Raw genomic sequence first — 25,018 nt, forward strand, 5'->3', positions numbered from 1 at the left:
GAAATGTATGTAATACCTCAATATCTAAATTTAAATTAAGACAAAACAGAACAGAGATAAAGCAGCTTCTCATCTAGCTTCCCCTTGCTCCCCAGTTTTTAAAAGTTTATTCCCTTTTGTCTATCTTCTTATTTCATTTCCACATATTATAAGAGAACACTGTATTCTTTCTTTAAAGAGAAACTGAGAGGAAAAGGAATATTCATTCATTCTTGTCACATGTGGAGTCCTTTCCCCTCAGTCACCATTTATATTTTTTGTTATCTTGATGATACCTCTTTGATTGTCCATGTCTGTTCTCTGGTTTTTTATCTTGTAAGATCATATCTTGATGTCAGATTCTATTCTCCATAGTTGAATTCACAAGGAGTTATTAGAAAAGACTCATTTTAAAGACCTGTCTTTTTAAGAATGATTATACACACAAAAGGCAGTGCTTGGGTAATTGAGAGTCTGGGGATAAAGGAAGTCAACCATTTTAATGGTTATCTATGTGCAGGCAGTGACAGCTGTTTTTTTAGACATTTCAGGGCTCCAACTGAATTTGGGCATCATATCAGAAGAAATACAAGAGCCATTTATTTCCATTGTTTGGGTGTTGTTTAATGGTCTAATAAATCATAGATAGCTCTGTAGACTTTCCGTCAGATCTGCCTACTGCTGACAGGAGAGGAGGATATTCTTTCATCCTCTATCAGTTTTGTGCTAAAACATCACACTTGTCAAAGCAGTGAGAAGTCTTCTCTTTAAGGTGTGTGGTCAGTACACAAAGATGTCAGAGATCCTCAGTGAGATGAAGGTCATAGCCTTGGATTTGCTGTGTCTGTATGTTTATGATGGACCCCAGATTGCATTAGCAGTTAGCCACTTATCTTAGGTTATAAAAGAGCTCTGCTAATAGTTTGGTAGAGTAATTGATATAAATGGACTTAGCATATGAAAAAGAATGTGAAAACAAATAAATAGATTGCTCCTACACTACATGAGGGCTCTATTAATACACCTTGAAACTTCCACCAAAAGTAGTGATCCTCTGGGTGACTATTTATCTGAGTCCTATATGAAGTACTCAGGAAAAAATAATAAGGAATGCCCTTATGAGCAGAGCCTGAACCACATAAAAAAAAAGAACTATTCTGGGTCATGGAAATGCTTTGGTGTTACTAGAATTGCATATACTTTGTTCTCAAAAAGCATGTTTGCATTAGACCCAAAAATATTAGTATAAATATTAAGTGATATTACTGGGCATCTCTCATCCTCTCCCTCTCGCCAGAGTCCTAACTTGATTATTTGGCTCTAGTTCTGGAATTCTTGCAATGACAGTTTTCCATTGTAATGTATCTGTAATACCAATTTAAATACCTTCCGACATCAGCTTGGACTGAGCGAGTGAGTTTGAGGGGTGAGCACATCACAAAATAAACTGCACAAATGCTATTGTGTCTATCATATGCCTAACAGCCCTGAAGGTCACAGTCTCATTACCAGTTATCCAGACGTCAACTGTAGCTCACAGATTCCTTCTAGAAAAGTTGCACTTTATGTCCATCCAAATGATGAAAGTTCAATTTACATGTTGCTGAGGGGTTAGAAAGGAGAGTTTAAGTAGCAATTTATATCATGCAAGTGATTTTATCATCATTCTGGTCAATGAATATGATCTCTATTCCCAAATAAGGTCACATTCTGAGGTACTGGAGATTAGGACTTCAACATATGAATGCAGGGTCAGGGTGGCAGAATTCAATCTCTAACAATAATTTAGACAACAAGCTTTCATTTTCTTTATCAGTTATTATTTGGTAATGTTCACATTAAAATGCAAATATTTGAGTTCCAAAATACATTTTCAAGTAATCAATCAGAAAGTTTCATCAAATGACCAATCTTTGTACTAAAATATATCAGCTGTTGTGAGTTACAAAAGAAATATCAAAGGGCCCTTTTCTGGAGTAACTTACCACCTAGTAGAGTTGACAAAAACTAGCCAACAACTGAAACCTGTTTAACACAGAAGAGCATATTAAAACTTGCAATTACAGAGCAAAGTAGTCTAAGTCTTTCTCCTATAATTTAACAATTCCATATAAGATATTTTTATTGTTATATTTCCTATAGGTACATTTTGAATCAATGTTCCTTGGCCATGTTCCTGAAAATGTTAAGATCCATAAGAATGCAGGCCCTATCTATGGGTTGAAGGGCTGCATTGGAGAGCTTCAAGTAAACAACAGAGAATTCTTCATCATTGATGAAGCACTACGTGGAAAGAATATTGAGAGCTGCCACGTCCCTTGGTGTGCTCATCCTCGATGCCACAACAACGGAACTTGCATTAGGTTAGTAGTAGCCTCCTGATCTCCAGCCTACATTACATGACTCCAAGTTCTTAAAACAGCAAAACCAGCAGCATCGTCATGTGGGTGATAGAAAGAAAGGGCTAGAACATCCAAGTTTTTGGCATACACCACCTAGGTGACACACACATATGGTAGATACTTGTTTGCTCAAAGAAATTTATGTATTGTGGCTCCAGTGGCAAGAAATTCCTGACCTCTGAAAATAACTAGGGAACTGAACCTGATTTTGACAATTTTAAATAGATCCAAGTTTAAGTTTACCGAGGTGTTTTGCTTTTTAGAAATATGATTGAGAGATTATTCCTCTTTGATAATAATTTTGATGGGTTCATTTTTTATTGTGTTTGTTTTTGCTTCATCTAAAAAATCTACTTACATCTCTAAAACTAAATGTGGGGAGAAAGTACCTATATCTATTTCTTTTTATTTGCAATCCTATGTACATTACTCCTCTTTCAAGTGCGGAGTCATCATGCTTATAAGCTTAAGATCTTAATTAAAATTACTTTCTGCTCCACTAAAATGTCTTCAGTGACTCAACTCAGATGGAGTCTCATTTGGACAGTGTAAAACATATTCCCAAACTTCTTCAATCCTCTGAGAAATCTTTATTTTAGGGCTACAAGTAATGACAGAATAGAAACAGAAATATGTACCAATAATAATAATTCAAGTGAAGGAAAAATTAACCAGATCTCACAGGAAATATCTTAATTAATTCACTTTAGTGATTCTAAGGGGAAAGTAACCAAGTCATTAACAACTTTATAAAAGTAAACACCTGTACGCATAGTGTGGGAAAGAGAAAAATTCTGTTTAAAAAAACTGGGATAGGAAATGGTGGGCAGAGACAGGCTCTGAAAGTAATCATTGAAATAGAAAATAATGAGAGAGAAAACAAAATGGCAAAAACTAGGAACAGAGGGATGGAAAAGTATGATAAAGTCAAGGTAATATATTTACCAGACAATCATAGCCTGACTGTAATAAATTTGGGGGGAAAGCATGATTTAGTGAAAAGGGAAGAGATTAGCAGTTAGGGTGTTTAAATTTTTTCTTCTTAACTAACTGTGTCTGTGTTTGTGACTTTATTAATACATTTGTAAAATAACAACAGCAATCTGCCTATTTTATCCAGGAAAAGTATAGCAGATAAAGTATTGGCTTTTAAAAGAGTGCATTTTGAGGCTAAGATTGAAGATAACTTCCTTGGCCACAGCCACTTTTCTTCAGGAAACAAAATCAGGGCTTTACTTGATAAGAATTCTGTTTTATAATGAATCCATACATGACAATTATTTTTACTAATAATAATGCAGAATTATCAAGCAAGACAACCTTCAGAACCCTGCAGAAAAACCTGCATTTTTGCTTAATTAAGTGGAGGAACAGGAAAAATCATCTCCTACTAACTTTCTAATATCTGATATATGTCATTAAACCTAAATAAATATTGTCCATGAGACTTTACCATTGATGGAGTTATAGAAGTACCAAGAATTGTGTTTCCTCCTTTCTATATGTAGTCACCAGATTCAGTCATAGTCCTCATTATCTCCCCTCCTGGTGTTCGAGCCTTTGCATGATCCCCTCTAACTTCTGTGTGGATGGGACCGGTGACTCACTTTTAGCCAACAGAATAACCAGTAGAATAAAGTAATGGGATGGCACTTACTTTCATAATCAGGTTACATATGATTGTGAGCTGATCTTGGAAGGACACTCTCTCTAGCTGATTTTGATAAAGGATGTAGCAATTTTGGGAAAGTCCATGTGACAAGATACTGAGGATGGTTCCAGCCAAAAACCAGCAAGGAGCTGAGGGTAGCCACTTGCCAGCTGTGTACCTGATAAAAAAAAAAACACTTCTTCACAGCCTGTGAGCATGATTTCTTTCTTCATTGCTAGTGCTTAACTTACATAAATTACTCCTTGCATTATTACACACAGAACACGCTGGTCCCTGGCAACTATGACTTCCATTCCAGCATGGCCCCACGCATGCCAAAACCACAATACATTGGAGTTGGCCAGTTCCGGTACAACAACAAAAATAGACATTCCAGAGGTATCATAAGAACAGGATTTAAAAAATCATCAAAGGCGGGGAGCCAAGGGAAGATGTAAAGAAAGATATTTGGGGCCTGACCTGTGGTGGCGCAGTGGATAAAGCGTCGACCTGGAAATGCTGAGGTCGCCGGTTCGAAACCCTGGGCTTGCCTGGTCAAGGCACATATGGGAGTTGATGCTTCCAGCTCCTTCCCCTTCTCTCTCTCTCTCGCTCCCTCTCTCTCTCCTCTCTAAAAATTAATAAAATAAAAAAAAATTAATTAAAAAAAATACTAATACAAGAATAAATTTTGAGAAAAAAAAAAAAGAAAGATTGTTGGATTCTGAATCTGGTAACCAGAATGCAGGAAGAAGAGGGAAGAGGATGAGTTCGGTTTGGGCCTTTTGGCCTCAAGAATCAGATGACTATTCAAATGGGAATATCCAAATGTTAATTGTGGTCAGGGAAAACACAGATTTGGTGTCAACTATGTGGAGCTTAATACTGAACCATGTAATTACTGAAAGAAAGCAAATAGAAAAGAAAGTAGAGCAAGAAAACAATTTTAGAAAAATCACACTGGAATTTTGTGGGAAGGGAGCAGAATGAGTAGTAGCAGAGCAATTAAAAAGAAGTAGAAAAGAAGGACAAGGAGGCGTCTGAGGTAGGTGCTCAAGACTGAATGGTTGTGCCCCCTCAGATTCATATGTTGAAATCCTAATCTCCAATGTGATGATTTTCGAAGGTGGGGCTTTGGAGAGGTAATTAGATCATGAGAGTGAAACCATCATGAATGAGATCAAAAGTTCAATACAAGAGCATGGATAGCCATAGAGCCACATGGAAGATCAGCAGAATGAAAATGCTGTCGGTCACTCTTTCTGGTCTGTGTAAAACACCAGTACCCAATCATACATAGAGCACTCAACCCCACTATGCAGTAACATAAAAGGAGACCCAAATATGTACTGACAGGGAACTCCAAGTGAGGCCATTAGCAGCCTCAGACCAAAGAAGTTGTTCGAGAAGAATGTAAACCAAAGAAGTAGGTCACAAAGCACAACCACTACTACCAACAGCCTTCCCTCAGTGGACACATACCCACTTTTGGACTGCAGTGAGGGTATAAAGTTTTCCAACCAGGGAACCTAGAGAAACTCTGTACTACTGAGCCCCATCCTGACTGCCACCAATGGATCTGAACTGATAACACTTTTGGCAACTCACTTGCCATCTATATTGTTGGCCAAAGCCAAAGATTTCTTCTCCTTTCTATGCTGCCACATCATAAAATGGATCTCTTCAAAACCTTCCAAACTCTCTTCCAACCCTTCTCAGTCTTTGCATCTTTCAATGACATCTGACTCAATCTCACCCCTGAGCCAAGCCAAGCAGACTTCTAAACTCCTCTCTTCTTTTTTTCTATTTTCCCCAAAGGAAGATTGGGTGCAAGATAACTCTCAAAATGGCAGAGTGGTTTAAATGAGATACATTAATATTCAACCTTTCTGGATCCAAAGCAAATGGACAAAGTGACCTGATGGAATTCTTTTTAGGTCTATAGTTTTATTACTTTATTTTTAAAATTATAGACCATCTTTGTTCAGAATAAAGGAGCCATTATTACAAAGATAATAAAAAAAGCTCTTTACCTCTCTGACTTTCATTCTCAAGATATAGAGACACTAATGTTACTATAGTGGGTGTGCATAATGCTTTCACTTGAAAATGCAAATAATAATTTCTCATAACAGTTTAATTGTTCTGGCCCACAGACTTTCATCTAAAGGCTAAAATGTCTCCTAATGAGATATATAAGAACCTTAAGAGAGGCAGAAATTTTTCAATCTACACGCACTTGAACTTTCTAATCCATATGTCCTGGAAATGCATGCCCATTCTCCCCAGCATGTAAAGAATAACAGTGTTACAATGTTTAAGGAAGAAAAAAAAAAGCATACTCTAACCAAGAGTAAGATGGTAAGTTAACAGAGGTACAGTACCACAGAGCTACACATTCAGGATCACAAAATAAAATAGTTATACAGCTATTTATAAACAAAATCATTATTAATTTCATAGCTTGGTTGATATAATTCACTGTTAAGTGTTATCCCGACCTTGTCTCTGAAGGTAATCTGCTTATAAGAAGACAAGTAGCACATGGACGACTGTGTAAGGGAAGTTTTAGTTCAGCAGCTTTACTGAGCAAATGCCAGTCTGCTTTGAGTACTTTCACACATCTCTGGACAATATCCAAATCTTTTTCCATGTCGCTATAACTCTGTGCTAGAATTCTCAAACCCCTGTGCTTGCTTATTTCAGAGATCAAAAATGCATGTAGCGAGATTCAGTTTAGAAAAGCGATACAGAAGGGCTATTCTGAGTATCCAAATCTCTATGGACTTTGAACAAGCTGTTTGCAAAAGGGCGTAGGAAGGTTAACAAATTAAACAGATAATATTTAAATCACTTTCTCCTTTCTGTGCCAGATGTTTTAAAATAGGTTAAACAATAATTAAAAAGGAGTATCAGGTTTGGGAATATACCTTATACAACCAGTGCTCTGAAAACTTATGTCACTGATATTACGGTCAATAATTATTGAGACATGAATTTTAGAATTAGTCTTAGTTTTACCACAAGCTAAGTATGTATTAATGTATATATTTTATCATGCATTATGTAAGACCAGTAGTCGCCGCGGTCACAGCCTCCTGACCCATGCAGGTTCCCAGTAGATTCGGATAAATGGTAATTAAACAACGGAGCCAAAAACTGGTGGGCCATCCTTTTATTCTAGCTCCCACCGGCAAGCGAGTAAATACAAACACACAGGGCACCAAAACCCATTCACATGTTGTCCGGTTCCACAGCCAGGGGCATCTTTCCAGTTTCTCCTAGAATCAAAGGCCTCCACCTCTGTTCCCCTTCAGCACCCCGTCATCTTGCTGCCTGCTCCTCGGCAACCACGTGGCCTCTACTCCCTGCAACCACGTGGCCTCTACTCCCTGCAACCACGTGGTCTCCTCCTAAATGGCCCCCCAGCTCCTCCTTTCTTTTAAAACTTTTTGGAGTGAAAGCCCCTCCTGCATCAAACATTGGCATAACCAAGCCCCTTCCCAAGCAGAAAGGTAATCAGCTGCCCCACATGGGCAGCCGCCATCTTTAACAATAAAAGTGAACAAAGCAGAAAATACAGATTTTACAAACTCATCTGCCCCACACATTACAAGTCAGTAATTGCACATGGCAATGACTGTGCTTTCTGTGCTTCTGATTTTTCTCTTAGCCTTGATTCACCACTAACCACTATTATCCTCCATGTGCTGGGGTGTGGGTTAGCAAACAATTTATGTAATGGAACAGACAGCAACTATTTTACACTTTGTATCTCAACTATTCAACTTTGCTATTGTAACACTGAACCAGCCATTAATTGTAAATGAATAGAAGAGGCTGTGTTTCGACTTTATTTACAAAAATAGGTGACTGTCAGGATTTAGCTTAAAGACCACAGTTTGCAGACTGCCACACTTGGGCAACAGATGGGTGAAATAGTTGTATTTGGTCAATCGGCTAAAAAAATCCAACTCTATAAATTTTTCCTATTAAGCAATGTAGATAGATGATAGATAGATAGATAGATGATAGATATCATAAGGTATTGGCTCACACAATTATGAAGGCAAAGGAGTCCCATGATCAGCCACCCGCAAGCTGGAGGCCCAGGAAAGACTGTGGTATAAATTTTAGTTTGAATCTGAAGGTTTGAGAATCAGGAGCTTTAATGGCAAGAGAAGACTGACATCCCAGCTCAACAGCCGAGCAGAGAACAAATTCAACCTTGCTCCACGTTTTCTTCTATTCAAACCCTCAAGGGATTGGCTGCTGCACACTCAACTTCGGGAAGGGCCATCTGCTTTACTCCATCTACTAATTCAAATATTGTGTTTCTTTTGGAAACACCCTCACAGATACACCCAAAAATAATGTTTAAGCAGCTCTCTGGGTACCCTGTGTCCTAGTCAAGATGACACAACAAATTAACTGTAACTAGCAATCTCAAACAAAACAGATTGTATTTCTTAACACTTAGGGAACTTTCATTTTTCTGAATGTCTGAACAGAATTAAGTTTGTTTCCTTCATTCTTTGCTTTCAATCCATTTTTTCCTATTACCTAATTTTATAGACATCTTTTTTTGACATGGATAAAATGAACTTGTTTTTCCTGATTTCTGAGATATTTAGTTTTCAAATCAGTTGGCAGTTCAAAATGAGGTAGGAGCCATAAATTGAATTTGAAATAGTAGCAATTATCACAGAGTACTAACAATTAGGACATTGTGTCTTTGCTTTTCCGTGTGTCCTGTAATAAGTGGCAACCCCGACACAATGCTTACCTGTCTTCTTTGCCATTTCACGGCGCCATATACTTAGGCATCGCCTGCTGAGATCTTTTAGTTCTTTCTCTGTATCTAGGCCAGATTACCCCTAATCTAGCTCAGCAGTCTACCCTAGTCTTCTAAATATCCAGGGCAAAAAAAAAAAAAAAAAAGCCTATTTCAGATCAATTTCTCACCACCACATTTGGACTAAAAACATCTTCAAATATTTAACCTTTTTCGTAGTTGCTACACTTTGCGTCTGCAGTCACCATCCTTGAAATTGCACTCGGGACATAAGTGCCTCTTGTCCTAGAGGGCTAGTTTGTATTTGGCTAAACTATTCTCAGCTATAAAGGTTTGCCGCTGAGCATCCAGACATTTTGACTGCAGGCAGCCCCTACTGCTAACAACCAGAGAAAAAGGAAAAATATCCAACCAGGTTTCAAGTAAAAACTTGGAAGTGTATGTGATTTTCCCCATTTCTCTCATGATAATTAATTGGGCGTTGAAGGCATTTATCAATGGATTCCATTCAATAAAAGCAGTTTAGACTTTATGGGGTGCAAATATAAAAAGTTTTATTTTTCTTCTGTCACTGATGTCAAACATGCCCTGTAGGGTCTCTCTTTACTTTCCCTTAATGGCATCTCATGCCGGTTCCAGAGGCTGCTCTTTGTGTCCAGTTAAAACATCCGTCTCCTATCCAGCTTAGTGGTCAGCAATCCTTTACGTGGTTGGATAGATGTCCAGTTCAGAAATGTGAGTGAGAAAAGTTAGCAATGTGTTCTTCCTGATGCCTCTCTACCCCCCTTCTGCTTCCAGTTTCTCCTGATTTGAGGCTCTACTGGGGCAAGAGGAATTTGATTGAAAAAGATTCAAAGGTTTTCTTTTTTAAATGGTGTCATTATGGTCTGTCTGCTCTCCCGGCAACACAAGCTCAGTGCCGCATCTCTTGACACATGCATGGATGAGTCTGCATCCGGCCCTGCACAGGGGCTGGTATTCCACAGCCAGATGTCTGAGCGGGGAAGGTTCTCTGTCTCCTGCTCCTGGCTGTGCACTCCACAGCGCCTTACCTGCTAGTGTCCTCTCGCCCCATGGCACAGCTGGTTTATTAACAAAGCTTAAGAGGCCTGCACTTTTGTTTCTCTGAGACCTGGAACTTACTAGGAATTGCAGTGGGTTTTTTAAATTCTCTTTCAAAAGGGAAATCAGGCTGCAATCAGGAAGCATTTCCAGGTAAACATTTCCTGGGAAAAGCCTAAAAAGATTTCAGAGAAAGACACCAAATCACTAGGTTTCCCTGTAATTCATTGTCATTTCTCTTTTCATTCTAAATTGATATTTTTGTATATGTACTTTTGAATCCTTTTTGTTATAAATGGACCAACAATTATATAAGCCATGGGTCCCACAAAAACTACACTCACCGACTAAGAGACATTGATAAGAGTGTGGTGGTTGGGGGGGGGGGGGGGGAAGAGGGAGAGGGGGAGGGGGAGGGGCACAAAGAAAACTAGATAGAAGGTGACAGAGGACAATCTGACTTTGGGTGATGGGTATGCAACATAATTGAACGACAAGATAACCTGGACATGTTATCTTTGAATATATATATCCTGATTTATTGATGTCGCCCCATTAAAAAAATAAAATTATTAAAAAAAAACAAAAAAACAAAAACTACACTCACCGCTGGCCAATAGGCTGTCTTCATAGGGTGCTGGCAAGATAATTCAACCAAAATGGCATAGGTTAAATTTTCAACAACTTATAACCTAACGTTTTGCAAGCGTATAGTGAACACATGCAAAAGATTTATTTATCTCATTAATGAAGGAGCCAGCATGATGGTAAAGCTGATTCAGAGAGCATTCAAACAACTTGGCTTATATAGGCACTGAATGAATGCAGAAATAAGATTGCTATTGCTAAGTGAGAGACAAAACTGGTTAGTATTCTACAAAGGAATAAAATGTAATTTGGTGGAGGGGGTTCCTTTTCTACCATTATGTACTCATTTGCAACTTCATCAGACAAAAATCTGCAATTTATCATGTAACTTCACAGAGATCGAGCTTATTTAATAATAAATAATGAGTCAAATAAAAATACACTTTTCTACAGAATTTCATAATCCTTTGGCAGGCCCACTGGACAATACTCTAGTATAATATTAAAAGAATTTGAAGTAATCCTTTGGTTTTATTTTTTAGTTTTCAACTTTTTCTGAACAAGAGATGGGTGTCCAGCCTCTGCTTTTCTTAATGTTTAGCAGACTGGAGGTGCTCATAAGCAGCAGAGTACTTTGAAAAATAGACCCATGGCCTGACCTGTGGTGGCGCAGTGGATAAAGCATCGACCTGGAAATGCTGAGGTCACCGGTTTGAAACCCTGGCTTGCCTGGTCAAGGCACATATGGGAGTTGATGCTTCCAGCTCCTCCCCCCTTCTCTCTCTCTGTCTCTCTCTCCTCTCTCTCTTTCTCTGTCTCTCTCTCCCTCTCTCTCTCCTCTCTAAAACTGAATAAATAAAATAAAAATAAAAAATAAAAAAATAGTTTTAAAAAAAAAAGAAAAATAGACCCATGTAAGTCTTCCATGATATGAAAAGCAAGTATGCCAATGCCGTTATTAGGAAAAAAGAAAAAAACACAGACATGTTTTAGCTCCTCATTACTTAGACAAAATGTAATGTAATGCATTACAACAAAATGTTTTGGTAACTATGAATCTTTCTGCAATATCCATGTTTAGAAATTATTTTAATCCAACTCTATTTGATTAAAATGGGATGTGGCCTGACCAGGCGGTGTTGCAGTGGATAGAGCATTGGACTGGGATACGGAGGACCCAGGTTCGATACCCCAAGGTCGCCAGCTTGAATGTGGGCTTATCTGGTTTGAGCAAAGCTCACTAGCTTGGACCCAAGGTCACTGGCTCGAGCAAGGGGTTACTCGGTCTGCTGATGGCCCATGGTCAAGGCACATATGAGAAAGCAATCAATGAACAAAAACTGTTAGGCAGATAAAATATATTATGCTCACTTTGTTAAAGATGGCGCTGCCCACGAGGAGGCCGTTGCCCAGGTGATATTAATATGTGTTGGGGGTGGGCTAAAGGCAGGCAGAATCCTTGTAGCCTGGGGCTTGGTTTTGGGATTAAGCCTTTCCCACCCTTTTTGATGTGGGGTGGTACAATCCTATCTTGACTCAGATAGGTGACTTTGTATTAGAGACTTCCCTATTGTATATATTGGATTAAAGGTTTGGATTTCTACACTATAAAATAGGGGCAGAACAGGAGCTTGCGCTCTTGGTTCCTGAGATTAGAGGAGAGAGCAGAGAGGAGAGCAGAGAAAGGCCACGTGGAGGAGGCCAGGAGAAGCAGCCAAGATGGCGGAGTGTTGAGTGAGAAGCCAGTTTGTGTAGAGTTTGTGCAGGGAGAAGGAAGGAGATGGGGAACAGAGGTGAATAAATCTGGTGAGCTAGAAACCTTTGATTCTAGGAAACTCGGATAAGTCACTAGCTTTGTGAGCACTGAATGTGAGTGGGTTTTGGAGCCCAGTGTGTGTTTTTTGCTTGCCCACCAGGTGCAAGCTAGGATTAAAGACTATGGCCCACCAGTTTTTGGCTCCGTTGTTTCTTTACCAACTGTCCAAATCCAATGCAAACCTGCATGGGCCAGGTAGCTGCTGTGATAGTGGCCTTGGCTGCTGGCTTTACAACAACTAAGCTGTCACAATGAAAAGCTGATGATTGATGCTTCTCATCTCTCTCCGTTCTTGTCTGTCTGTCCCTATCTATTCTTCTCTCTGTAAAAAAAAAAAAAAAAAAAAAAAAGGATGTGTGTGTCTTTAAGACTGTCCATTCGTCTCTTTCTTCACACCACAAGTATTTGCTGAGTACATCTTTTGTGTTAGTGGTGTGATGAGCATGGGATTTGCATGAAGAAATAAAACATGCAATATTTTTCTCCAAACTCTTTTGCTTATGATAATCTCAGGCTTGTAAAACATTGAGGAATGCCAAATAAAATGTGTGTTTTCATTTATAATTATAAAGCACAGTCTTAGGTTAAAACCGCCTACAAGTCACAGACTGTTATCTTTTTTTTACAGTCAATATATTTTTATTCTGAGAAATTGTGATATCCAATTTAAAGGGAAACATTTAAAATTATTTACTATTACTTATTCTAAATACATGGCAAACAAATATATGTGTATGTGTGTGTGTATATATATATATACCCCAATAGTACATTTTTGCATTAAAAGACTATCTATAATTTTAAAAATAATGATATATTCAAATGATAAATTTAGAAACACATAAACCTTAAAAATGGACAATAAAACTATAAATACAACAGTACAACATACCCAGTACTTCAATGGCTAATACTTAACAAACTTTTAAATATCACTGCATTAATCTATATAAATAAAAATGTAAATGTTCATTTGTTCAAAATCTTAAATCTCCGATTGCTTTGAAATTTTGACACAACGTTGCATTTGAATACGCACGTGTTTTTATATACCTACTATTATATAGATGTCACACCTGAGACAGGTACAAACATGCTTTTTTTGAAAAATAGCGCCATCTGTTGGAAGTAAAAGCAACACGCTATACTAAATATTTTACAATTCCATTTCAATGTTTTGAATTGCATTGTTAAATTGAATTTTCATAGATTTTGATTTATTTTCATTTTGATTTAATTATTTCATGTGGCATTGCATTGGAATTGAGCTGTGTCATTTACCATAGCATTCATTTCGTGAGTATAGTTTATTTCACAGCTGCAAATGTGCAACAAATAGCCCTGAATTTACCGGCTACAATGTTAACTGCTTTCTTCACGTTATGTCTAAATGATACGTTTGCGAAAACACTACTGTATTTGAAAGTGCCTACATATCACATATGGAATGTGGGTAGAAAATCATTTGAACAACGCAAACAAGGAGAGCAAGTTGACGGACAACCTGGCATCTTCAAAGAAACTACAATAGGCAGAATGTACACCGTGCATCCCAATCAAGGTGAATGCTTCTTTCTTCACATGCTGTTGGTAAATGTGCCCGGTCCAGTGTCTTTCCAGAAATTGAGAATTGTCAACGGCGTTACACATGCCACTTTCCGCAGTGCATGTCAAGCTCTGAATTTATTGGAGAACGACCGACACTGGGATGTTTGCATTAATGACGCATGCAACATGTCACATCCAAATCAAATTCGTGCATTGTTTGCAATCATATTGACCACCTGCTCTTCTTCATCTCCAACAGAGTTATGGGAGAAATGTAAATCACACATGGCTGAAGATATTTTCTGTCGAATACACACGGAAAATTCAAATATGAACATGAATTTCACAGCAGAAATCTACAATGAAGCGTTGATAATGATTGAAGATTTGTGCTTAGAAATCACGAACAAAGTTCTCAACCAATTGAGAATGCCATCACCAAATCGATCCGCTGCTGCTTCATTTGATGTAGAATTGTGTCATGAACAAAGTTACAACACAGGTGATCTTTGTCATATGTGCAATCAAATATTCCTAAACTAAAGCTTGAGCAAAAAGGCATTTACGATCAAATAATGCAAACTGTCGATAACAGGGTTGGAGAAATCTTCTTAGATGTGCCAGGAGGAACTGGTAAAATGTTCCTAATTAGATTGATTCTGGCAGCAATTCAATCCTAAAATGACACAGCCTTACCTCTTGCATCGTCTGGAATAGCTGTGACATTGTTACCAGGTGGAAGAACTGCTCATTCCATTTTGAAATTGCCATTGAACATGCAATTCATTGAAACTCCCACGTGCAATATTTCCAAAGCATCTGGCATGGGAAAAGTATTGCAGAAATGCAAACTTCTTGTTTGGGATGAATGCACAATGGTGCACAAAAAAATCACTCGAGGCTCTTGATCAATCATTGCAAGATTTGCGTGGAAACATCAGACCATTTGGGAATGCATTAATATTGCTTGCAGGAGATTTCAGGCAAACATTACCTGTAATTCCTCGGTCGACACCAGCAGATGAAATAAGTGCTTGCCTGAAATACTCTACTTTGTGGCAACACGTAAAGACGTTAAAATTAACTACAAATATGCGTGTCCAGCTGCAAAACGAACGATCAGTTGAGATATTCTCGCATCAATTGCTAGAAATTGGGAACGGAAAAGTGCCGGTTGATCTGACCTGAGGGCGAATTTCATTGCCTCATAACTTCTGCAATTTAGTAACGTCAAAAGAAGAATTGGTTGAAAAAGTATTCCCAATATAAAAACCAATTATAAAAATCACTATTGGCTGAGTGAACGAGCTATTCTTGCGGCCAAGAACAAAGATGTCTACGAATTTAACAATATTATTCAGTCTAACATTCAAAGCGAGGCAGTCACATACAAGTCCGTCGACACTGTTGTGGAAGCAGATGAAGCGGTTAATTATCCAACAGAATTTTTGAATTCACTCGATCTGCCAGGGATGCCACCGCACGTACTGCAATTGAAAATCGGCATGCCAGTAATCATGTTGCGAAATATCAACCAGCCAAAGCTTTGCAATGGCACATGGCTTGCAGTAAAAAAATTAATGAGCAATGTCGTAGAAGCAACAATCTTGACAGGACCTTTCAAAGGTGAAGAGTTCTCATTCCTCACATTCCTATGATTCCAATGGATATGCCATTTCAATTTAAGAGATTGCAACAAAGCTCAGGGCCAATCTTTAGAATCGTGAGGTTTAGATCTAGACACGGATTGCTTATCACATGGATAATTATATGTTGCATGTTCTAGAGTCAGCAAACCAGACAATCTCTATATCTGCACAGACAATGGAACAACAAAAATATTCGATACCCACAAGCATTGTGAAATTAAACATATTAAAAACGTGCGCTTTCTTTTTTCCTTCTTTTCCATTTATCCAGACTCAGCCACAGCAACACGTGGCCGGGTACAGCTAGTAAGTTTTATATTTTTAATTTTTTTAATGTTTCAAAAATGTAATTAAATCATTTTATAATTTTTATTACAGTTGACTATAATATTATATTAATTTTAGGTGTACACTCCAGTGATTAAGACATTCTATAACTTATTAAGTTATCATCCCAATAAATCTTACAACCATCTGACACCATACAGTTATTAGAATCTTATTGACTCTATTCCCTGTGCTCCCCTTTTTTTCTTCACAACTCTTCTGTAACAACCAATTTATACTTTTTAATCCCTTCACCTTTTACACCCAGCCCCCCACCCATCTGGCAACTGTCAAAATGTTCTCTGTATCTCTGAGTTGGTTTCTATTCTGTTTCTTCCTTTATTTTTTATATTTAGTTAATAAATATGTAGTTATTGCCATTTTATTACTCATATATTTTGTCTTTTTTTCTTCTTCTTCTCCTTAAGGAAGACCCTTTAACATTTCTTATAATATTTGGTTTGGTGGTGATAAACTCCTTCAGCTTTTTCTTGTCTGGGAAAACAGTATGTCCTTTGATTCTAAATGATAGCTTCGCTGGGTATAGTAGTCTTGGTTGTAGGTACTTGCTTTTCACAATTTCGAATATATTTTGCCACTCCCTTCTGACTTACAAAGTTTCTGTTGAGAAATCAGCTGACAGTCTCATGGGACCTTCATTATAGGTAACTGTTCTATTCTTGTTGTTTTTAAGACTCTCTCTTTGTCTTTAACCTTTTGCATTTTATTTATGATGCGTCTTGATGTAGGCCTGTCTTGATGTTGGCCTCTTTGGGTTCATCTTGTTTGAGACTCTCTGAGCTTCCTAGTCTTGTATGTCTATCTATTTCACCAGGTTAGGCAAGTTTTCTGTCATTACTTTTTCAAATAGGTTTTTAATTTCTTGCTCTCTCTCTCTTCCCCTTCTGGTATCCCCTTGAGGCAAATGCTGGTATGCTTGAAGTTGTCCCAGAGGCTCCCACACTGTCCTCATTTTGTTGGATGCCTTTTTTTTCTTTTCTGTTCTGATTGGGTGTTTTTTGCTTCCTTCTATTCCAAATCGCTGTTTTGAATCTTGGCTTCATCTACTCTACTGTTGATTCCCTGTAAACTATTTTCATTTCAGTTAATGCATTCTTCATTTCTGACTAGTCTTTTTTTGTTGTTTCCATGTCCTTTTTTAATGTTGTTGAAGTTCATACTAAATTCATTAAGCATCCTTATAACCTGTGTTTTATTGTTTTGTTTTGGTTTTTATTTTATTTTATTTTAATATTTTAGTGAAAGACAGACAGGAAGGGAGAGCAATAAGAAGCATCAACACTTATTTACAGCACCTTAGTTGTTCATTGATTGCTTCTCATATGTGCCTTGACAGGGAGAAGTGGGGGGCTCCAGCCAAGCCAGTAACCCTGTGCTCAAGTTAGCAACCTTTCACTCAAGCCAGCAACCTTGGGCTTCAAGCCAGTGACCTTTGGGCTTGAGCCTTGCGTGGGCTATGTACACTTTCCTGTTGTAGTTGAGCCTTGATTGCTGTTGGCACATCAATGGAAGGGATTTACCCCCAGGCTGATTGGCTTCAAGAACTGGCTATGCCCTCCAACCACCATGGAGGATCAGCTGTGCAGGGGCCCACCCCACAGAGCAGTACTTACTTCAGCAGGACTCTGGTGCCACCTGAGTCTGCCCCTTGAGTGTGTAGCTTGTGGAGGTGGTTGAGTAGGTGTTTCAATGTGGTCTGAAACTGTCCACTGAGTGTGCTGGCTCTGGGAAATTCCAAGAGTTTCTTAGCCAAGGTCAATCACCAGTGTTCTGCTTAAGGCCACTTGACATGAGCTGCAAAGTGATCTACAGATGGCTTCCACTTGTGCTGGGCTTGGAGGTACTGAGACAAGGCTAAGCCGTGAACCAAGGTTGGCTGCTGTTAGTGCCTGGTCTGGGGCCATTTAGCAAGAAGTATGAGATATCCTAAGCTCTGATGTTGCTTGTATGAGAGATTTTTAGAAAAGCCTGAGGCATGAACCAAGATAAGCCATTCATATAAAAAAAAAAGCCACTGGTAACAGCTTGGGTGGGTGTGCTGGTGGGGTGGGGCAGAGCTTCAGGGAATCACCAAGTTGGGGCTAACAGCATTAGCCAGGTTGATGGAGACTCAGATATGGCGCTTACCTGCCTGCTCTGTTGGGCATTGTGTGGGGGTCACAAAAAAAGGAACAACAGCCTCTACCAACCCTTTTGTCTGAAAGAAACCAGCCCCTCCAGCTCTTGCTCTGATGCCAAATAATTTAGTTCCTCTCCATATGTCCACGGTGCTGTTCAAGCAGCTGCCCCAGTGCTGGAGCTCAGAGGGAGTGAGTCTTAGTAAGGTCTTTGCATGAGCCCTTTAAGAGGAATTCCCTGGGACTCCAGTAGCTCTTTGTCTCACTTAGCTACAATCCCCACTGATTTTTACAGACAGAAGTTATGAAGACTTTTCTTCCTTGCTCTGGAACCCTGGCCTTGGGGCCTGGTGAGGGGATGGGATTCCTTGCTCCTCAAGGGAGACCTCTGCAGCCCAGATAGGCCCCCCAATTTTTATCCACTACACGTGGGCATGGGACTAGCCCATTCCACATCTCTGCCCTTCTTACCAGTCTCTGTGCAGCTTCTTTAAATCCCTAGTTGTAGGACTTCCCTTCAGCCAGATTTCAGGCAATTCTGAAAGCTGGTTGTTCTGTGGTTTAGTCATAATTTTGATGTAGTTGTGGAAGGAGGCAAGGACCATGTTTACCTACACCACCAATTGACTGGAAGCCCCTCCCCCATCCTATCAGTGCCAGATATTGTGAAAATGGATTGATGTTGAGTCATTTATTCTTGCTTGAAGAGTGTGATTGAAGTTGCAGGATTTTTAGTTGCTTATAAAAGTGGATCACATATTTGGAAAGCATAACTCTTACGAATGTAAGTGTCACAGGGTTCTTGGTAAAGTAAAAATGCAGTTTAAATTGATTTTCTAACCACTTTTATTACTGCCATCCTTGAGTGCAGCAACAAGGGTTGGGCATTTGTTTTTACAAGGCAGAAAGCATTTAGGTTCTCTGCAAATCAGAGTTTCATTAAGGGCATAATTGCAAATACAATTATATTGAAATGAGAACAGAGTACACATGGAAGAAATTGTGTCATTTGCTCCAAATTTGAAACGTCTCAAAGAGTTAAATATTTCAAGGTCTGACTAATGGCAAAGACCACTATGAAATTCCACATGTATTTTTTACATCATATTTATGCAGCAAGGTCAAACACGTAGGGGGAAGAAAATCTCATCTTCAATTTTCTCTACCCTTAGGTAACAATACATGGAGAACTCATTTACCCTGATTGATCTTCCTGAGCATAAGAGACCTCACTGGCTTAAATCCCATCTGAAAACTTTTCTTTTCTCTCCTTTTCTTATAGAATGCTAAGGGTCCCTCCCCCCACCCCACTCCCACTTCAAAGAACAAGCAAGCAAACAAAATACAAGCTGCTAATATTTTTTTTGACTGTTTTGCTTTCCTTCAAAAACTATTTATTAATGGTTTTTTAAGTAGGGAATTATGTGTTACACCTATGTATTTTATAACTAGAAACATTGGTTTTTGTTCTAAATGTACGTGGCTTACCACTTACAGATTGAACTCACACAGCCAAAAAAAAAGAAAAAAAAGACTTGGTAAATTATGTTAATCATTATGATTTTTACACATAATTAGACATGCCACTGTTAAAAGTATGTGAAAAGCTTGATAAACAAAATGAAAACAGAGCAAAGTTAAAGCTGGAATAAAATATGAGATATCCAGAACCCCTTGGTTTAAGTTTGCAAAATGCTTAAAACAAGGAGTTTGAATAATTAATTTAGAAAAGAAACAAACCAGTCCTTTTGGTTCAGCAGTAGATAAAGTTCCCAAGCCTTGAATTCTGTTCTTGACCCATTTGCTGGCATATTGTGTACCTTGGGGAAATTGCTTAACCTTTCATTCTAGGAAAATGAAGTTAAAATCGTTCCCACCCGCCTACCTAAACTCAAGTGATTTAGAGCCAAAAACTTGCTAAAGACTTAAGAGTATAAAAACTAGATGGAAAATCACTGAGAAATAACTTTGGCTATTGTTGATTAACATTAAAATGCAACAGTGGCTTCAAGCAAGTACTATTTGTATATTAACACTGCTGATTGCCATTGTCCTAACGACTACCGAGTGCTGTGTTCGCCTTGGAAAATGATCTAGTGGCATTGTTCTGATGTGATTTTTATCTTGAACTGATGTTAATACTTTAAATATCACTGGCACATAGATTTAGATTTCTGTTTCACAAATGGGAAAGTGAGTTAAGAGATTTGTTCAAGTCAACACTGGTAATAAAGACAGGATAAATCACAATCTTCTAGAATTGAAGTCAATGCTCTCTGCCCTGAGCTCTACAATATAAATCAACTATTTGCTCCAACACCACAAAAAAAAAAAGTTAGTTGTCCAAACTAAGTGATTTGGTAACTATTTTCAGCAGGTCTCTGACTTGAGAATAATACTCAAAGACTGGGCAATATATAAAAATGATAGCCTCCTTGCTGTGGACCAGTACAATGGGCAATGGCTCCGTGTCTTGCCCTCACTCTTAAGTATCCACTATCCATTTCTGGACTTTTCTTTCACCTATTGTGAAAGAATCTTCCCAAACTATTTTTCAAGATAAACATTCTTCAGGGGAAAAAAAAGGTAGGAGGGGACAAGCTTTTTTTGACAAATTCATAAAATGTCACAATGCCTGTTCCTTTCTCGGAGTTTGTCACAATGTACTTCAATACGTTAGAGATGCCCTATAGAAAACAACCCATTCAACTCTACTTAATAGAAAATTTTAAACTTATTTCACCCAAAAAGAAAACACTTTCCCAGGAATGCCATTAAACATCACACAGAACACTTTTTCTCAGAAGCAGTGATAGAAATTGCTCTACCACATGATGCAAGCAGGAGCCAAGGAGTGGCATTTTGTTCTACTTGTGACTTTCAGAGTAGAAGATTGCTGTCCACCAACAATCGGGATGTTCCGCTGAGTTTAGTATGCTTCAGCACCAAGAACCCTATCTTCATACCTGAGTTAAGTTGCACAGGCTCTCAGAGAGCTAGTTTTCTCTTTTCAGTCCTAGATTAATGGGATTTATGAAAACTACAGTTTAAATTCAGTGTAGCTAACAGAAAATCAGGCCTAAAAATTGGAGTTTAGTGTTCAGGTAAGATATTATCTGGGCATTAGAACTATGTGATAAGGTTATAACTTAATAATCACCTAATTTCCTTCCCTTTTTCTCTCTCACAAATGCTCCTGGGCTCTTTTATTTCTTTCCACAATTTGCCTAGCCACACAGAAACAAAAATTAAAACCTTAAAACTGTTCTAGTCCTAAATATGAGCCATATCTAGTTACATCCATGATTGCAGAGTGACCCTTTCTACTCCCAAGGAGAGTGGGCTGGGCTGGGCAACAGACAGTGGAGAGAAAAGAAGTCACAGAACAGGGATTCTCTGAAATGGGAAGAAGAACCTTTTGTCTCAGGACCAGGGCAGAGTAAAGGAGACTCAGGGCCCAGCTGACCTTGAATGTGGGCCACCCATTGTCACATTTGATAGTCCCAAATGCCTTAAATTTCTCTTGGAGTGAGTGTGAAACACTGTCTACCTTCCATAGGGATGCAGGCCTGAATGAACACTTGATTTCCAAATTAGGTGGGTCTGCTCGGAGCAGTGGGAGACCCTTAGGTTCAAGTCTCATATCCGCTCCTCTGTGTGATGTGGGCACATATCCTCACCGACTTTCTTTCTCATTTGACTGAAGATCACCCAGACCTTTCTAATTCTTATTATATAAGAATCTAAAGGTTCTTCCAATACTATTGTATATAGTCTAAAAATATATCACCGATTTTTAAGTATTAAGGGAAAACAAAATGCACGCTGATTTGAATATATTTAGAAATATTTTCTTGAGTATAGGATTATGACTTACTTATTGCATTACTATTATGCCTTCCAAAATGACTACTGTGTAGTAGGTACTCTTTACTGATCTGAACTGACTCAAAGATGAATATTTCCTCATCAAAGACAACTTCATAATATAAAATCCACATGATCTAAACCTTAAAGAAACAAATTTACAGTATTTCTAATCTGCCTTTTATGAGTTTGGATTTTAAGGAGAGCATGGGGATTGTTTTTGATTCTTTAATGTATAAGTTCTGGGCAGGAAGAATCTTCTAATGGGTTTTTGCACTAATAGAGAGTGAACATTTAACAATAATATTTATGATTCTATGTATTTTCTGTACTTATGGAATCCTTAAATAATCTCATGCAGTATTATAGGGATTTATTTTGTTCTCTGAATGCATATCATTATGATAAAAATGAAACAAGGATTTGAAGCTAAAAAAAATGTAGAGGATTAATGATAAATGAAAAAAAAAGACATCTTTCACACCTTTATTGGTTTAGTATATTGACAGTAGTCACTTTCTGTTTGTGGAGACTGGACACAAATCAGTGTAAGTGTGTCTTTGAGAACCCTGTTTCTCACTCCCATGGGGCCAGTTCATAATATGTGGAGTCCAGTTCAAGATGCAAAGGCAGAATCCCTAGTTCAAAAGGCAAGACAAAAACACTTTACTTTCTTTAACAATCTCTCTCTCTCAATGTTATTGTGTTTTTTATTTAATATTTAATGCCACACTTCCTCAAGCATGAGAATACTCACAGAATTAGTAGAGACCCACCTGTGTTTAGCACAAGGGTTGTGTTATTTACCCAACCTTGACCTTCCCGGGGCCCACACCTAGGCCCTGCCAGAGGTGTAGAAGGCAGTAATTACTGGCAATGGAGGGGCAGAAGCAGGTTATTGAGAACTTTTCCTGGAGACATAGGAAGGTGGCAACACTTTAGGACCCTGGCACATACTCCATTTTCTCACCTTACAAAATCAAAGATAATACAATAATAATTTTAAGACAGCAGCATTAGAGCACTAAACTAGTCAAGGTCCTCCTGAACAAGATTCCATGTGCAACTATAATGGTCTCACACCCATGAGACTGGCCGAGCATGATCCCCAAGACAGACACTCTATGGCAGGGGTCCCCAAACTTTTTACACAGGGGGCCAGTTCACTGTCCCTCAGACCGTTGGAGGGCCAGACTATAAAAAAAAACTATGAATAAATCCCTATGCACACTGCACATATCTTATTTTAAAGTAAAAAAAAAACAAACAAAAACAAAACGGGAACAAATACAATATTTAAAATAAAGACCAAGTAAATTTAAATCAACAAACTGACCAGTATTTCAATAGGAACTAGGCTCCTCTCACTGACCACCAATGAAAGAGGTGCCCCTTCCGGAAGTGCGGCGGGGGCTGGATAGATGGCCTCAGGGGGCCGCATGTGGCCCGCGGGCCGTAGTTTGGGGACCCCTGCTCTATGAGATGACAGAGCACATCTTGCTGTTGGAGAACTGATACCTCTCTCCTCAATCCTAAGGCAAGAGGCTTGGCATTGCCTTTTTCCCTCTCCATTGTGACCTCTTCCTTACTTGGGCTTTATTTTAATCTACATTCTTTATATAAAATAATGAGGAAAAGCAAAGTGGAAAGTGGACAAGCAATTCCGATGAAGTATCATTTATACAAGTGAAATTATGATTCTCATACAAGTATACGATAAATGCATTCCAAGGTTTTATTTAATTCAGTAATTAATGAGAGAATCAGTAAGATGTTAAAACTAATTTAAAAAATATTTGAGAAGCAATTTAAGATAAGACTATTTTATTAGATGTAAAACTGATAATGTTCAATAGGATAATAAAGTATAACATTTAGGGTACTTTTCCAGTGGGAAGAAATTATCCTCATCTTTATATGACAAAAATCTATAAGTTAACCTCTGCCCTACAAAGCTGTAGAATAGAGCAGACAATAGAAAGTCAAGCCCAGCACTGGAGAACTGTACTCCAAGAATATATAAGTCACCTTATCTGCCTATTTCAGGTTGAGAATGACCTATCTGTCAATGTGATGGGCTTCATTTGAGTATTCAATGAGAACTTATCTGACAGTGATATTAAAAGATAATCTCAATTATCCTTTTATATGCACCAAAATAGATGCTTAATATACAAAATAGTAGAGTTAAATAAGAAGATATAATAATGAGGATACTTCTATATAATGTACATATGCTGGTATCATAAACTGTACATATTAATGTCCTATTGAAAAAATACTTCACTATAAAAATGTAAGCACAAATACAAATAAGTGAAAGTGGAATATATTAACTTCATTCTGTATACCTTCACAAAAAGCTCAATTTTTGATATAATGCACCATTTGGTAAATATTACATACTACTTACATACAACTAAAGGCATATTTAGAGTAATAGAGACCTAGTTTTCACATATTCCTACCAAGTTCTCCTCCTCTTTGATTTGCATTACTGGCTAACACGTCTAAAAATGCCTACTCAGGAGAAAATCTAGTGGAATTTCTCAGCTGCCTAATATGGCTGACTGGAGACTTAATAGCAGTGAACATCATCCTCTCTGAGCTCGTCTTGGGGAGCTTTTTACTGAAAGGAAGACTGAAGTTTATCAGGGGTCATCTGGCAAGAGAGATTTTTATTAGAGTTTGAGAAGCCTCTGAGATATTCTGCCTTCACCTTTCTAGCCTTGTAGAACAGGGGACTGCAGATCACATAGCTAATATTCAAACTGAAATTGGACCACACAGACATGAAAAATCAACCTGACATCAAAGTTATCCATCTTCCCACACCTGCTTTTCCTGCTCTGATCTCAATTCCGTAAGTGTTTTTGTATTTCAGTTCACTTTTCAGAGTAAGAGAAAAAAATGCTTCCACAGGTACCCCTGCATCTTCCCCTCTTAGATGTATCTGCAGCTCCAGCTGTAATGCTTTGCTGTTTCTCAGATACAGACTGATAAGGCATGAGCAAGACTACAAAAACAGAGAATTTTATTTACCCTTGAAAATATTACAGTGTAAGCTACCACATCTTTATTTTAAATGAAAGCTTTCTTCTAATCTTTGTATCCTTAATATTATTCTGATATCTTGGTGAGATATTTTTGTGTTTGTTTGTTTGTTTGTTTGTTTAGAAAGAGAGCTGGAGGGACA

The 25,018-nt window shown here is 38.2% G+C and overlaps 1 protein-coding gene across 1 annotated transcript in view; it reads left to right on the plus strand.

Moving 5' to 3' along the window:
* Positions 1 to 25,018, plus strand: part of EYS (eyes shut homolog) — a 1,965,296-nt gene that overhangs the window by 1,734,343 nt on the left and 205,935 nt on the right. The window contains 1 exon segment of the mRNA XM_066360293.1: positions 2,122 to 2,342. Coding sequence (XP_066216390.1) covers positions 2,122 to 2,342 — 221 coding nt within the window.

Source organism: Saccopteryx leptura, chromosome 1 (assembly GCF_036850995.1).
Source record: "Saccopteryx leptura isolate mSacLep1 chromosome 1, mSacLep1_pri_phased_curated, whole genome shotgun sequence".
NCBI lineage: Eukaryota > Metazoa > Chordata > Mammalia > Chiroptera > Emballonuridae > Saccopteryx > Saccopteryx leptura.